This window comes from Lagopus muta, chromosome 4 (genome assembly GCF_023343835.1).
Source record: "Lagopus muta isolate bLagMut1 chromosome 4, bLagMut1 primary, whole genome shotgun sequence".
NCBI classification, from domain to species: domain Eukaryota; kingdom Metazoa; phylum Chordata; class Aves; order Galliformes; family Phasianidae; genus Lagopus; species Lagopus muta.
This window is the reverse complement of record NC_064436.1, coordinates 67,445,306-67,462,360: the sequence shown is the minus strand read 5'-3', so window position 1 is coordinate 67,462,360 and position 17,055 is coordinate 67,445,306. Positions and strand designations below refer to the sequence as shown.

General features: G+C 37.0%; 1 protein-coding gene across 8 annotated transcripts in view; it reads left to right on the top strand.

Moving 5' to 3' along the window:
* Positions 1-17,055, top strand: part of CTNNA2 (catenin alpha 2) — a 456,804-nt gene that overhangs the window by 364,412 nt on the left and 75,337 nt on the right. For all 8 annotated transcript variants that reach the window (XM_048942164.1, XM_048942165.1, XM_048942167.1 and 5 more), the window contains one exon: positions 2,705-2,857. In XM_048942164.1, the coding sequence (XP_048798121.1) occupies positions 2,705-2,857 (153 nt within the window). The remainder of the gene's footprint in view (positions 1-2,704; positions 2,858-17,055) is intronic.

The following is a 17,055-nucleotide window of genomic DNA, read 5'->3' as shown; positions in this document are numbered from 1 at the left end:
ATGATGAGGCATCTATCGCATCTCTGGGCAATCTCTTCCAGTGCTTCACCATCCTGAAGTGAAGAAACTTCTTCCTTATATGCAATCTAAATCTCTTACATCCCCCCTTTGTGTACCATTCTCCCCATTCTTCCCCCCTTCCCCATCATGTCTTCTCTTCAGAGCTTTCTCTTCCTCAGGCTGAACAGCTCCAGCTCTCTCAGCCTGTCCTCGCAGGGGAGTTGTTCCATCCTTTGGAGCATTTTTGTGGCCCTCCTTTGGATGCGCTCTAACAGGTCCATATCTCTCCTTTACCGAGGACTCCATATTTGGATTCAGTACTCCAGGTGAGATCTCACTAGCATGGAACAAAGTGGCAGGATCACCTTCCTTGCCTTGCTGGTCATGCATCTTTTGATGTAGCCCAGGGTACGGCTGTCTTACTGATCTATAAGTGCACACTTTTGGCTCTTCTGGTATAGCTTCCCATCTAAATCTTTTTTGGTAGGGCTGCGTTCCACCCTTACATCCCCCAGGTCATACTGATAGCAGGGGTTGTCACAATCCAGGTGTGACACCGTGAACTTGGCTTTGTTGAACCTCATGAGGTTCTCCTGGGCCTACTTCTGGAGCCTGTCTAGGTCTCCCTAGACAACATCTTGTTCCTAAGACATGTCAACCACACACAAACTTCATGCAGGTGCACTTGATCCTGTTGTTGATGCCACTGAATGATCAGATCTATAATAGCATATTAATCTTAAAAAAAAAAAAAAAAAAAAAAAAAAAAAAAAGTTCATTATTCTTAAGCTTCTGAAATATCATTCCCTAAGGAATAAACAGAAGAAGTGTTCATTTAAGATTTAAAGTAATTTTTCAGACAGTGAACTGAACAGTGTGTTTTATTGAGTCTTGTATTGAACTAGAGCTAAGAGTTTTCCTGAAGGGATTTTCCCTGGAAATTAAATGGAGACCACTTGGGATTTATTTTTTTTTCTACATTGTGTTTCTTTGGAAATACTACAGTCTGTCTTATTTCAACATGCTGGACTTCAGAATTCTAACTAAATGTCTAAAAGTGAGGCATGTAGTTCAGGTGCAGGTTTTCTCAGTGTGTGTTGGAAGATGGACATCTGCAGTGGGTAATTAAGTAAACTTGAGACTTACCCTTTCTGGCAATATCTCTTCACATACATTGGCTATAGATGAAGTTCTTGTAAAGAAGATGGAGGGGAGGGAAAGAGAACAGGTGATGACAATGTCATAGGTAGTGGCCACCACAGTCCAGTTTCCTAGCCTTTGGTAAGCCTCTCATATGAATTTATCCTTTTCATTCTTTTTTCCCTCCTTCTTCATGTATATTGATGTCTCAGCCATTCTGAGTGACTCAAATCATTTTGTAGGTGGAAAAATATTTTCCAGGTGTAATCTGGGATGAATTAACTTTTTGTGGGAATTAAGGATTGCTGTTCTTAATGCACCGGCTTCTTTAACTGTAATTTATGTAAAAAGAACCACATGAAAGTACATATATTCTAAGAAGTTGCTTTGCTGCTTGTTTTTAATGTACCACTATGGGATTGGACAGAAATATTCCAGATTAAATTTTTCTTTATTGAAATAGAGCTGTCGTGTTCTGCTGTCACACTCTGTATCTCAAATAATGTATTTATTATGCCTAATAATATAGCAGTTTCCTATATGATGTGGTGTTTAGGTGATACCTGGTCTAGAGAGAGCTTTCTAGTCTAGACTGTAAAATAGAAAAATTTACCTTGCTTGAACATTCATCTAACTGAATGATTGAAGGAGACTTGTGGCTAACCAGAGCTTCAGGGCAAATGGCTCCCCAGGTTGTTATCACTGAATTCATGTTGTTAGTTTTCTTTTTCACTCTTAACAACACAGTAGCAGAGTAAAATATGCTAAAAAATGTTTCTGATCCATACTCCTATAGAGTAATTAAATTTCCAGATAGAATTAAGATTTCATCTTTCTGTCTGTCTTTCAAATTTTAGCGAAGTTTAACATGAATCAGTAGTTATTAGCAAAGTAGAGAAGTCATCAGTGACACAATTCTTAGAATAATATTGTCTCAAACAATGTTTATGAAATAACAGGTTTAATCTGTGAAAACTTTTATGGAGTTTTTTTCTTTGGAATAAATTGTAGCATGTTTGTTAATCTTGCCTGGAAAGTCCTTAGGTTTTCTCTTTATACCTACTGGAGGTATTTGGGAGAGTATGAAGCACAAGGCGCGTGCTAGAAGATATACTCAAAATAATATTCAGTGCAGGAGTTAGAGGAGATTTAGATACATTCAGACTAATATCTTAATGGTTATTTGAAGTTAAGCTTCTTAATCCATATTTGGCTTTAAAGTGAGCTGAACTTTTTTTATAAATAATGTGCAGCTTTCAATTCTCATCAATTTTCAGTGTATTATGTGAGAAATCATCATTATCCCAGACAGAGCCACTCAGTCCACTGGGGTTAGAGGCATGAGTCAGCATGAATCTCAGGCCTTTAGCAGTTGAATGTCTGTATTCTTGCTGCAAATGTGTAGCTTGGAGGAAGGAAGGAAGGAAAAAGTCTAAACTCCTGTACGATGCTGTGAGATGTTACGCATCATTGCTTGAATATAATGGCCAATGAAAGCAGTGGGACTGTATATTGATAATTCTCCTTTTATTTACTGGTTTGTTTTTTTTTTTTTTCATTGCAGCTCCGGAAGGCAGTAATGGATCATATATCAGATTCATTCCTGGAGACCAATGTGCCGTTGCTGGTTCTCATCGAGGCTGCCAAAAGCGGTAATGAGAAAGAAGTGAAGGAGTATGCGCAGGTCTTCCGTGAGCATGCCAACAAGCTCGTTGAGGTAAGCAATCTCATTGATGCCACTAGGCTTCCACATTGTTCCTCTAACAGAAGCAAGGGTAGCAGTCCATCAGCTGAAGTCCAGAGGAAGCAGTTATGTCATGCAGGCTTCAGGAGTTTGGGACAACTTTGTGATGGCACAGCAAATATCTTGCTAGATGGCTGAGAAAAGCACGTGCTATAATTTAGTAGCTTGTTAGAGCAATTCAGCATATTTGAAATATGTCTCTGGTATTTTGTCAAAAGTTGAGAGCGATGAGAAATAAATTTCAGTTCAGCTTTACTGATAGTACATCAGGTTTCCATTTCAAAGTACAAAGCCAAGCAAGTGCTTCAGAGTATCTGCTACTGACCAATACTGCTTTCAGATAGCAAGCGCTAGTTGTACCAAGGAAAAACAGGAGAAGGACAAATAGAGAAGGTATAATCTAATGTCATGTTTATTTTTGAAAGGTATATATTCCATATATGTACTTAGTATTATGTGTTTCTGAAGAGACATACGAAGTCACAAGCAATAAATTCAAGGCTTCATGGGTGATACTGAAATAGCTCAGTTCTCCCACAGGGAGAATAAAACATCATGATTGAAAGCTGGATGCTCACTGAATAGACTTCTAAGAAAATGGCAATGTTTGTTGCCATTTGCCCTTTGAGAGTGTAAGAACTGTGGAAAATGCTTGTATTTTTTGAAGACAAATGCAGTTCAATGATTTGTTTGGTGTTATGTGGCATTATGAACTTCCCTGTATTAGCATAATTTTGAAGAATATGTAGTAGCTTAATAATATCCTTTCTCTCTAGCTATACTATGTGTTCTTAAGCAGGGAGGAAAGAAAATGTTGTTAGGGAGCTACTAACTTGACATGTATTGAGCTATACTTCTGAAAGACTTTGATTCTTACAATGAACTCTGTCCTAAATCACTAGCAGCCCAGCTTTTGAGAGGACTACGGGTTTCTTTGTTGCTCTCAACTGAAGTAGAAAGTTCTTCTGACAAATGTGTGGGATCTTTTTGGTGGCAATAAGATGCTAGTCTGGAGCATACCCTTTGCGAGTCTGAAGACCATGGAGCATGCTGCCAGTCTTGGCTGGGCTGTCCTAAAATGCTGCTCTACCATACCATCTATATTTGGTACCTTCTAACTTCTATCTGTTCAGGCTGATGAAAGATGGATTGCATGGGCAATATTTTCCTAGTGATAATGCTGTTAAGCAGCTATGAAACAGTGAGTCACCTCCACTAGTGCATTTTTTTTGACTGCAGCATTCAGGCTCTTGTTCATCACTGGTGAAAATGCACAGCTAATGGTGGTTGTTATTTTGAAGAGTGTTTTGCAACTGAGAAGTTGTTCCATCAAATACTGTTATTAATGAACTCTTATTCTGTTTAGTAGAACTTTCTAGGTTTCACTCTGGCTTGCTGGACTGTTTTTTGTTATAACTTCACCCATTAAATTACTAAATTCAGTTAGTTTTTTCTGGGAGATGAAATTTAACAGCAGTAGACAACAGAGTTATGAAAGCAAGCTGTTTGCTTGCTTTCAAGAGGAGATGTTTGACTTGTAACTAATAACTGTGAATTCATATTATAGGACCTTACAGCTGAAGCAGTGAGTCAAATCAGGCTTTCCATCTTCACAAGAAGGATGGGGGGGAAAAACAACACTAGAGCTCTACTAATTATTTAAGTGTTGTTTATTATGTATTTTTATGCAAGGTCTGCCAGGACTTCACTGGTTAGTGAGGAGTTAAAGTCAGTTGCATTATTCTTCCTTGAAGTTTACTTCCAACAATTCTAATACTGTAAAAATGAATTCTTATTCTTGAAATGTTTCAGCACCAAGTTTGAAACTGAAAAAAACAATACTTTGAAAGTAAGTTGTCCTACCAATTTTATACAGATTGTTCTTTATGAAGCTCTTCATGGAGCCTACACGTATCTATCAGTTTCATCTCATATAAGCTTAAAGATTTCCAGGGTTGTCCAAAACAATGCAAGTTATATGCCAAGAGTACTTGCTAGTGGAAGAGCTGTGTTAGGCAATGGTTTATGGTGATTAAAGTTTGATATAGTGCAAGCAAATCAATAGCATCACAAGGTTGGATAATAGCTTGTAGCTGGTGAAACCTAACGACAGCATTTCTGTTCCTGTTTGGTTTATAGTGCCTTTCCCTGTTTGGCTCACAGGAATCTTTATTAACTTCCTCTTGCTCATGCAGCTGTCATTTTGAAAAGGATACTGGAATGACTTCAGGGAGTTGAGGGTTTTTTGGTGTGTTGTTTTTTTTTTTTTTAATCACTGTTCTAGTTTGTTTTGTTTTTCTTTTAAAATGTCAAGAAGAACAAAAGGTAGTGTTTGAACTCTTTCGTAACGTACAATGCAGGCTACCCTTCATTTTTAAAGAAGTGTATTTGTCGCTCCCAAGTTCAGGCTGGTCATATGTTTTCTCATCATAAATATAGTAACAGGCTTGCACACTCAAGACAGGAGGGAAGAATAACTGCTAGCATGGGCAGCATAGAAAATGAGGATTTGGACCTGCTCAGAGACTTCTACTTACTTACTTGATTTAAGAAGGAGAGGAGGCATGGGTGGAAAGTGTAAAATGAAATTTTTCTATGGTGTTCAACACTGTATTTAGTCTTGATTTACACCAGTAGTAATATCTAATATCTAACCCAATAGTTTGCTTTTTTTTTTTTTCCCCCTCTGGAAACACCTTTCAGAATGGTACTCAGGGCATTTAATCCACAAGGAGTGCAAAGCCAGGGTTTATTTGGGGCAGTGTTCAGATTCTGGACTTGCAGTTGAAGTTATTATTTGGTGCGAATCTACAGTACATGTAATATCAATGCAATGCTGAGAGTTTGTGGTGTGGCATAGTATCTTCCTTTCAGAAGCTACTAGTGATCTTCATAAGGAGCCCACAGCATTTACGATACCTCGTTTTGTGTTCATGAACAGAATTGGAATTTAGGGTAGACACAAACCTAAGGCAACAAGCCTAAGAAGAAAAAAATTGACTCATTATTTCTGAAACTTTAGTTCAAGGAACAAAGAGTGTTCCTACATGAGAGATTTCATAAATACTATCTCTACTTGAAGTTTTCTGTTCTTTTTATTTAAGTGCACATCACAGCATTATCAGAGTATACAGCTAGCTGTTTGCTTCTGGTAATGAATAAAAGTGTCAATATTCTTTCAGAGTTTCTGTATCCAACTTCCATTGTGAAAAATGAATACTTCTCTGGATTTGCTCTTAGAAACTGATGAGGTTTTATCCTGTTATTGTACTTGACATTAATTTAGCTAGATAAATAACGTTTAGAAGATGACAAACCTTGGTTCTAATCAAGGAATATAAAGAAGGTCATAGATCAGATTAATTCAAGCCCTTCAAGTTGAGGAATTTGCTTTTGAAGCTGTGGGCTGCTTCTGTAACCTCGTGTTTCATATGCTTATTTTAGTTTGAATTTCCATCTCAGGCCTTTCTTCCCCCCATGGGCAACAGATGTTCTTAATTCCTAGTAAGCATCATGAGTGTATTGAAGATTATTAAAACCACTAGTCCAATTATCTGAACTGAGCATATGAAAGGCTTGAACTTCTTTACAGTGATTTCTTCTGGATGCCTGCTGCAGGTAGTTCATCTCTTCACCTTGAATGAGTATATGTATTTAAGACAAAACGAACCAGAAGCCTTTCGAGATGAAAATTCCTGCTGTGCTGCTACTAAACTCTTAAATAAAAACAAGAAAGTTAAAAAAAGCCAGAGCCTCTTTATTTTTAACTTGTTAGCCGCTATATGAACTACATTTGTAGTGCGCTGGGATTTGTACCAATTTCCTCTTCTAGTTTTTTTAGATCAACACATCAGAAGTCATCTTACAAAAAAAGTGATGCATGGAAATAATTGCTCTTCCAAGGCTCTTGTGCACCTGTCCCTGAAGAAGACAGGGTATTAAAGGAGTTAATCAATGTCTAAACTTTCACGATTGCTTTCATGCAAAAGTCATTTCTACCTTTGGGCAGTATGGATCTGGCTCTGGAGCTTGCGAAGTCCTCTGTAGGAAGAATTATTTACAGAATCCTGCTGTGATCTTCAGGCTGCACTATTAACACAAACATGGGTGCAAGTTAACAATTTGGGAATGGAGCAATTCTCTACAGAAAACGATGAAGACAATCCCTCAGCACCTGCCCTCATAAACTTTCTGATAAAATCCAGGCTGGCTAAAAGAGGAGTAACTTTACTGGAGGGGTGCTTCATCAACATAGTTAGGTTTGTAAAATTTTCTAATAAACAAACAAGCAGGCTACAAACTGTGATACTGATTGTGTTATCTCAATCATTTTCTACTAATTTTTCCATTTCCTTTATTTTTAAATTGCTGAACTTCTTTATTTCATAGCATAGCACTTTAATATATTCATAGCAAAGGAATCCAAGGGTAACTTTTTTGTTCACGGTTCTTTCTGTGATATACAAAATAAGCATATGCTACATAACGTAAGCAGCCTGTGAGCAATGATTGTTGTTGTTGTTCTTTTCCTCTTTTCTAACTCCCGAAAAAGTAGAAGATAAAACAAAAGAAAGGAAGTGGTAGATTTGGTAGATTCATTTCAAATAGAACACATCTCTGCCTTTGGGACTGTAGATATAAAGCCACTAGGTCCCTATTTGTTACTGAATGACTGAACACTTTCATTATGTTTTCACTTATTGGAAATATGCACTTTTATGGGGAACTTTCTATAAATTAAAATGTACTTTGGCCACTTTGCTTTTCTCTGCAATTCTTTAATATTGCTTTTGTTTCCTTACTCTTAAGAGAGTTTGTTTCACAAAAAAATGTTTTCTTCTTGCTGAGAAACTTATTCCAAGTAATTTCCCAGTATTTTCCACTTATCAGCCAAAAGTGTCTATTTAACCACATATCTATACATTTTATATAAAGTTTGTCTATAAACCACATTTACTTATTGTGTCTGTAAAAGAGATGAAGTCCAATTACACCCTTTTTAATTACAGTGTAATATTTTAAATATTTTCCAGGGAATAACACCTGCTTGGGTAGAGGTTTACTTTTCAAGTCTGATCTTGATACTCTGCTGTGTGGTTGCTGTGGCACAGTATCATCCCAAGATAAAATCCTTTTAAGTTTTAATACCTGTTTATGTCTATCTTGCACGCTCCAATCAAATAGCAGTTTATGTGATTTAAAATTAGATAATAACACAAATAGGACCTCTTGGTATCTTTTTAATTAATTGATCCCATGTATTATGGGATTAATGACAGCTCCTAACCAGTTGTTTGAAATGTATGACCTTAGTACATTCACAGTGTCTAGAGTGGGAGTCATCCTCTGAATCTTCCATAGAAAGAACTGCTTTGAAGTGATGTGGTATATAATGCTATTAGTGAAAGGGGTCCTTTGGAGCCTAAACTTTGAATTTAAAACAATTGCAGTAGGCATGTTGTTTTTTTTTTTTTTTATTTATTTCCATTAGGGAAGTGAAGCAATTAGGGAGAAGCTCCTTAATTACTCCCTCATCACTAAGAGAATTAAAACTAGTTACCAGAGTCACTGCTTTCAGATGGTTAGCATGAGTCCTTGGTATCTTTATCATGATGTGGTGTTAAATTATTAACTGTATGGCTGCTCAGCCCATGCTGTTTAGCAACAAGAAATCAGCACTGTGCAGGTATGTGGTGTACCTACCTTCAATTTGTTTTATGTTTTGTTTTGTGTTTTATTTTTTGATATATCTTTCCACTGAGCAGGAAATATGAAAGCCTCCTCACTTAGCAGCTGAGATTTATTACTAGCATTCGTGACTGAACAACCCATTAGTTTTCTGACAACATAGAAAAAGTTCTCTTAACACAGAAAATGGGCTGTGATTGGAAGTGGGAAGTTCAGCAAGTGACAATAATCTTAGAGAGGTTGGTAACAGAAGGTGCTATCTGCCTGTCCTTCTAATGGTTAGGAACATCACTTGCCTTCTATTTATTCTTGTTGCAGCTGGGTATTGCTTGTGACACTAGATTTTCTCTGTCATTGACCATTGTTTCCAGCTGGAAGAAGGATGCATTTGAGCAAGTAGAGCGGTTTCTAAGAAGTATGTATCTTTCAACAAATATTAAGATATACCTAGCAGAAGGGCAGCTAATTTCTTATCTGACTTTTGTTGACTCTCTCATCTTTTTACTCACTTCCAATGTACTAAGGGCACTGGATATGTTCTCAAGAGGAATCTGGAAGAAGATTGATAGTCAGGCCTCTGCCCCTACTGTAGGCCACCTGCATCTCTGCTGTCATATGTTATTCCTCTGCTAGCTAAGAAGAATAACTATAAAATCAGCACTGCATAGAGCAAGTTGTGTGTTTTTTTTTGTTTTTGTTTTTTCTTATAATCATGGTTTTTTTTCAATGCAAAACATCTTTGCCCTGATTGTTTCAAGATAATGTCTTTTCTTACTGTATTGACTTCAAGATTTGTGTTATTTACTGTTGAGAATGACTTCCATTTATTTTGTGCAATTGCTCCCAATGTGTTGGGAGTACTGCATCCAGGCCTGGGGCCCCCAGCACAGGAGTTGTAGAATCATAGAATTGCTCAGGCTGGAAGAGACATTAAAGATCACCACAATCTATCCATACTACCCTAACCCTGAGCACCACATCCAAATGTTTTTGTTTTTAACGCATTCAGGGCTGGTGGCTCAACCATCTCCAGTGCTTAATAACCCTTTTTGTAAAGAAGTTTTTCCTGATGTCTAACCTAAACTTCCCCTGGTGCAATTTAAGGCCATTTTTCCTTGTCCTGGTACTAGTGAGAAGAGACCAACTCTGCTCTCACTGTAATTGCCTTTCAGATACTGGAATGCAGCAGTAAGTTCTACACCCAGTCTCCTTTTTCCCCATGCTAAGCAGACCAGGTTCCTTCAGTCTCTTCTCATAGGACATACCCTCCATGCCCTTCACAAACCTTGTTGCCCTTCTTTGGACTAGTTCCAGCACCTCCATGCCCCTTCTGTACTCAGGTGCCCCAAACTGAACACAGTACTTAAGTTGAGGCCTCACCAATGCTGAGTACAGGGGCAGGATTACTTCCCTAGTCCTGCTCAAAGGAAGGATGTGGAGCTCTTGGAGTGGGTCCAGAGGAGGGCCACTAAGATGATCAGAGGGCTGGAGCACCTCTCCTATGAGGAAAGGTGGAGGGAACTGGGCTTGTTTAGCTTTGAGAAGAGATGACTCTGGGGAGACCTCATTGTGGCCTTCCATACTTGGAGTATATAAGCAGGAAGGGAAATGGCTGTTTATGAGGGTGGGTAGTGATAGGACAAGGGGAAATGGTTTCAAACTGAGATGGGGAGGTTTAAGTTGGATATCAGGAAGAAGTTTTTCACTTCAGAGGGTGGTGACACATGGAACAGGTTGCCCAAGGAGGTTGTGGATGCCCCATCCCTGGAGGCATTCAAGGCCAGACTGGATGTGGCTCTGGGCAGCCTGGTCTGCTGGTTGGTGACCCTGCTCATGGCAGGGGGTTTGAAACTCAATCTTTGAGGTCCTTTTCAACCTAGGCCATTCTATGATTCTGTGATGTCTAATTCAGATACCTTCCCCATTTCCAGTCTCTGACTGTGGAGGTGCAGAGGTTAAGATTTTAAGGCAGGGCAAATGAGGTACGTGACATGTTATTTATTCAGAGGTGATATTTTCTAGACAGCTCCACCCAGCCATGCTCATTCTTTATTCATAGACTCACATTTGATTTTTGAAAATTGTATTAATTACGTCTGTATTGGGAAGCCTTAACCATAACTACTGCTTTTCCTAGTGCTTCTTTAAAAAAACAGTGTTTTTACTCCTATATTTTCTCAGTTCTGTTTGGATTAATTTTTGTTGCTCTGGGTATTTTAGAATTACGTCGGTGAATTATTTAGCATCTTGTTTAGCATCTTTCTCTTGTTATGATGTATTAACATGGCAATATTTTAACCAGTGGATGATATGAACTATGCTCTCAGTTTTCACTGTAAAACAGAAGGGTTTAACCATAGCATCATAGAGTCATCTGAGTTGGAAGGGACCTTTAAAGGCCATCTGTTTCAATTCTCCTACAGTGAACAGGTACACCTACAGCTCCATCACATGCCGAGAGCCCCATCCAGCCTGACTTCGAATGTCTCCAGAGATGGGGAATCCAGCATATTGCTGGGCAAAAAAATGAAGATCATCTCTCTTAGACCACGTAACTTAGGATAGAAATAAGGGTATTAGTGAGAGGCAAAGAGAAGGTTTAAATACAGGTTTAAATATGTTCATATTCCAAACTCATGACAGAATAGAAAGTATGCTAAGAGTTTACATTATTGTAGCAAAAGAGAGTAGATCTCCTGAGCTTTTTTCAGCTTGTTGGACAGAAACAGAGGGTTTAGCACTTCTTAGGAAGTGAGAAAGTTCAGTGCAAGCAAAGTGCTTCTGAGGAGACTGAAAAGAGCATTTGCAAGAAAATGAGTTATAAATAAAGGGCATTTTGTAATGCTCAAAAATCATAGGAGATTCACAGGGAAAAGCCATGTCAAAGGCCTGAAGAGAAAATGACCTGATTAATGATGGGGCTTCTAGCTGAAACAGAAAAAGAAATTGTAATTAAAAAAAAAAATCTCATGACTTCTAACAAAAGCTGTAACAGCTTTGATTTATAAACAAATAAAAATACAATCTCGCGATATGAGTCACAATTTCAGATGTGGACCCTTAAGTAGTATGCTTGTTAATCTAGATCAAAATATGTAAATGTGAAAACATTATCTCCAAACCTCAATGTCATATGTTCACTGGACATTGTACAGGGCTGTCCGTGTTGTGTGAGCTCATGCAGTGTGTGGGTCACAGTGTAACCTATCCTGCTATGTCCCTGTATTCTGTTACTTAGGTTCTAACAAGCACGGAGATAATGGTATTGTATGCATCCGTGCCAGTACTGTATCCATTTAGTTGATACTGCACAAGTGTCAAAATATTTCACACTGCCAAAATGTGAGTGACTCGTTGGAATCCTTAATATGAGAAGGAGGATACATAGGGAAACTTGCAGTAAGCTATATTTGAGTGCTCACAGTAGCACCAGATCAATTTACCTAGACTTCATTAATACCTTGTTGTATTAATATTTAGGAAGACTAAATTATGAATTAAATCTCCTTTATGCCAAGTTTTTATTGGAAACTTTTCACTGATTCTTGGAATAACTGATTAAGTACAGTAACATCACAGTGAATTTCCCTTAGTAGTAAATTTTATTACCCCACCTGTAATTCAAATATTGATATTTCATAATTTTTAGCACTTACATTTTTTTCCACATTTCATCTGTGCGACTGAAGATGCTTGTTATAGTAATTCCGTTCTTCATGTAGATACTTACCTATACATCCATCCAACAACTTCCCAAACCTTCTGACTTCTTCTCACCGTTCAGTAGATGGAAGTAATACTTGTAAGCATGTGTTTTTTGTCTTTAGTTGAAAAGGTCATGTCACATCAATGCTTTTGTGTCTTTTTCTGGGATTTTCTGTTGTTCTGAGTGAGGAAATGCAGGTTTTGCCATTCTGGATAAGTTCAATAACTGTTGTTACTGTGTTTTCCCACATATAATCTAAGTCTTCAATGCCCTGTGCTACTTTTAAAATATGTTTCTGTGAAAATAGATTTTCAGGCAACCAGCAGAGATAGATGAACCATGCTTTTGTTTCCCTGAGGATAGTTGTTGTTTGGACAACTGCACGTCTTTTGCTGGAAGTTCTTTTCTATAGAAGCATATGAGGAAAATGTTAAATCAGTGTTGCTTGCAATACTGGTGCTGAAACTCAAGTATATATGGGACTAGATGTTTTTTGAGAGTTTAGTTATTATTATTACTACTACTTGCTGACAATCCATGGAAAATAGGAAAATCCAACATTGCAGATAGACATGAATCTAGTAAACTATTTTTCATTATCTTTCTAGATATAAACTTGAGCTCAATGAGAATATATAGAAGTGCAAATACGTCATTAGGTAAATACTACACTCATTCAGAAAATATGTAGGTATGATGAGTATGATTGTAATCCAAATAATAAGGCTCCTCAGTGTTTGAAATGCTTTTTACAAGTTGATTTGAAGATAGATTTCTAAACAAACAAAAAAAAATACACCTTACTTTTCTGCTAGAATTACAGTGTAACAAAAGTGTGTATTGCGATTCAATAGAAAATTTTTTTAGGTCCCTTCCAATACAAGCCATTCTATGATAGTAAGAAGGATTGACTTCATGGCATAGCATGAAAAATGTTTGGTCTTGTTGCTTTATTTTGAAGTTCAGAGCATCAACTAAAAGTGTTAAGTGGATTTTCTTCAAAGCTCCAGAAAGTTTTTCCTTTGGCCCTAGAGAAAGCATAAGGAATGTCAGCTTGAAGACAAGGTCTTGAGAAACTTGTAAGTAGCTGAGAAAAGGAGTTTAGAGTGGAAGTGTCATCTCCACAGTAAGTTTATTGTTACAGTAGACAAGTTATAAAACACCAGGTAAAAATGTATTCGGTCAATACTGAAGTGGTTTCAAGACTTCAAAAGTTCAAGAGAAGAGTTTCTGCAAGTCTTAATCTCCTTACAATACCTTATGGTTGAAGGCACATGATAGAGAAGAGAGCTAAAGTCAAGATTTATGCTTCTTGTAGTCGAAAGATTTGTAGGACAAAGGCCCTGCTTCTAAAACGTGAGTGATTTAAGGGTAGTGATGTCACCTGAATATCTTTGCTATCGTAGCTAGGTGAGAAAGTCAAGTCACTGCTTTATAAGGAACCTTTTGTCAAAGGCAAATAGTTGACTTGGTATTTTTTGCCTAACATTGAAACTGTTACTGTCTCTTCAAAAGCCTGCAATTCTGCATTTGTACCCTTTGAAGTATCAATTAAATGCCTTGGGTTTTTTTTTTCCTCTTGTAGTCAAAATAAGAAAAGAACAATTCTTACACATTGACATGCAGAATGTATAGCAGATCAACTGTTACCATTCTGAGAAATAACTTGTACCATTTAAAGAGATTTGTAAATTTTACCATGCTCAAGGAAGCATTTAAGAGCCACTATAAAATCCTAATAAGATCCTAAACTAGCATTTGTTATGCTATAGAAAAGTCTTTCGAATATGTTTTTGTTGAAGAAAAAAGAAAATGTCAGAAGAAAGGTGATGGTATTCAGCACCATACATTAAGAAGAGAATAAGGCAATGAACATATGGAAGTTTTTTGACAGATGTGGGGATAATGCAAAAGAATCAATGGCTATATTTCATTTGATGTGCAGTATAACTTTCTTGATAGGATAATTATTCCTATGGGAATGCTAGCGTAACTGACTAGTGTTAATAAAAAAAAAAGATCTGAGGCTTTGTGTTATCCCTGTCAGACAGAATCAAAGGACATCCCTTTTACAAAAGAATGTTTGGTAATTTTGTTAGCTTATGTTATAAAAACTGAAGTGCATACCTGAAATGTTGGCACTAGCTGCTACTGACTGCCATACCTACAAAAGTCAACATCTAGTCATACACAGACTGTGGGGTTGGGGGAGCAAAACACTTCCCATTTTAAGAGAGGAGTAAGTTTGGGACTGCCTCATGAGACTGAATGTGCACAAATCTATGGGGCTAAAAGACATGCATCCCCAAGTCTTGAAGGAACTGGTTGATGTGACTGTCAAGGCATTCTCCATCATATCTGAAAAGTCATGGCTGTCAAGTGACATCTGTGGTGAGTTGAAAAAGGGAAATATCACTCCCAATTTTAAGAAAGAGATAAAGGAATTCTTGTGGAAGACATGTTAAGGCACATCCAAGGAGGTGATATGTGAGTCAGCATGGCTTTGCCAAGAGCAGATTGTGCCTCACCAATCTATTGGCCTTTTGTGATGAAGTGGAATGGAAAGGCAACTGATACTGCCTTTCTGGACTTGTGCAAGGCTTTTGATATGGTCCCACATCACAGCCTTATCTCTAAATTGGGGAATTAAGGATTTGAAGGACAGACTATTTGGTGGATAAAGAATTGATAGAATCGTCACAGCCAGAGGATTGTGGTCAGCACACTTTTTACACAGTCTCCTATAGATAGGATGGGAACTAATTGCTCTATTATCTTGTTATACACTGTAAGTCAAACACTATAGGAAGCTTTAATATTTCACTTAATCTGTCTAAGTAAGGAAAATCAAAGGGTGATCAAATTCCACATCAGGATTCATATCTCTATCATAAAATCATAGAATGTCATATATTTCAGTTTTACTATAATCCTTGTTTACTTCATTGAATAATAAGTCTAAATAGCATAGACAGATCACTGACAACCTTATACAAAAGGTTCTAAATAAACATAAAATAAACATAAACTATAAACATAAAATATTAATCATACTAATTTGAGACAAGTCATTTTTAAAACCTTTAATATATAAAAGCACTACAGACATAAATCATTCATTTCATTTGATTATTTTCAGTCAGTCTTTTCATTTACTGCCTGTTCATCCAGTCTTTCAAATGTACTGTAATATTCTAGAACTCATTTTCACCCCAAGGAAGAATCTTTTATTTTTTTCTCTTCTCCATCCGTTTTTGATTAGAGAGCAAGTTCAGAGTCACACCATATATTTTCTTTTGTGAAAGTCCCTGATACCAGCTTTTCCATCTGAAAAGATGTGCAGAGAATGAGATGGCAAAAAGCCAGAAAACAGCAGGATCTCTGGAGTGCAATGTGCAAGTACACTTTTACCTTAGTTTTTCTGCAGAACCTCTGTTCTATCTCACCTGTGTCATGGCCAACGATCATCTTTTACTTTATACTTACTGTTCATTCTTATTTTTAATAAAACTCATCAATTTCTGTTGAGAAAAAATTCATCACTCCATGTGCAAATAACTAAATTAAAAAATGAAATAGGTGTCAGCTAAATATATTCAATTTTGGTGGCAGTTATTAGAATGATCCATAATTTTCTGTCATTAATGTCAGAAGACAAAAATGTTTCCAATATTACTGTTAACCTCCCATTCTTTGCTTTTACCTGCCACTTCAGGAATACATATTGTCTTCTAGTGAAGTATTGTTTCCCACACCTTCAAACTTTTCTTCTTTTCATTTTATGATAATATTTAATATTCCAAAAAATGTTTGGCATTTTGAAAGCCAAAAGGAAGCATATAAAAGCAGATGTTCAGTATAAGATGAGAAGACTTTCTTCATCTTCACAGGAGCTGTGACAGCTTCCATCAAACAGGTTTCAATCCATGCCTTCCACCTTGAGTGAACTCAGTGGAAATACAGCAGCTCAGGTTATATAAGGATTTGGGTTATACTTCCTGCCTCAAACATCTTTGACTTGTACATGTATCAAAAGTCTTCTTTCTAGAAATTTTGAGGTTTTTTGTTGAACTCACTGGGAAAACTTTTGAAACTTTAACATTATATTTACTTTGCAGTTAATATCATATAAGGCAAAGTGATTTGCCCATTGACCTGTGGCAAATTTAGAAAAAGTCTAATCATCATGATTCCTTTCAGCAGTTCATCATTGAGGCTTTCACTCTCCTTGTTCTAGTTTCTAGGTTTAAACCATACCATCTCTTGGATTTTGGTTGTCTTGTTATTTACTTATCACTTAAAATAGTAAACTAGATAGAAGTAGGCAAGAATCTTCAAGTGTTTAGAAGCCATTAAAAGCAGCCTACACTTTGCTATATATAAACCGGTAAAAGTAAATATAGTAAATTTCCAGGATTAATTTTGAATAGCTACGAATTTAATGATAAACAATATGAGACTCATTGTCCCTGACTTTGGTCTTAGATTTGTCAGTTATCCTTTTAGATGGCTTCTGTCTGTGCCCTCTTTATCTCTTACTGACAAAACAAGGACTTCTTTGCAATCCCAAGTTAGGGGCTTTTAGCTAAAATAGCTAAAATAGGTGCCATGCATTCCTGCTGAAGAGACTTTACTCATGCAACTCTATGGAGAGCCTAACCTGCTAAGTAGTAATAATGCCGTTTTAACAGCTGATGCTGAGTTATGTACAGTGGTCTTAAACCTGTAATTACTAATGTCTGAAGTAAAAGTTTTCTCCTGTAGAGATTGTTTTTGT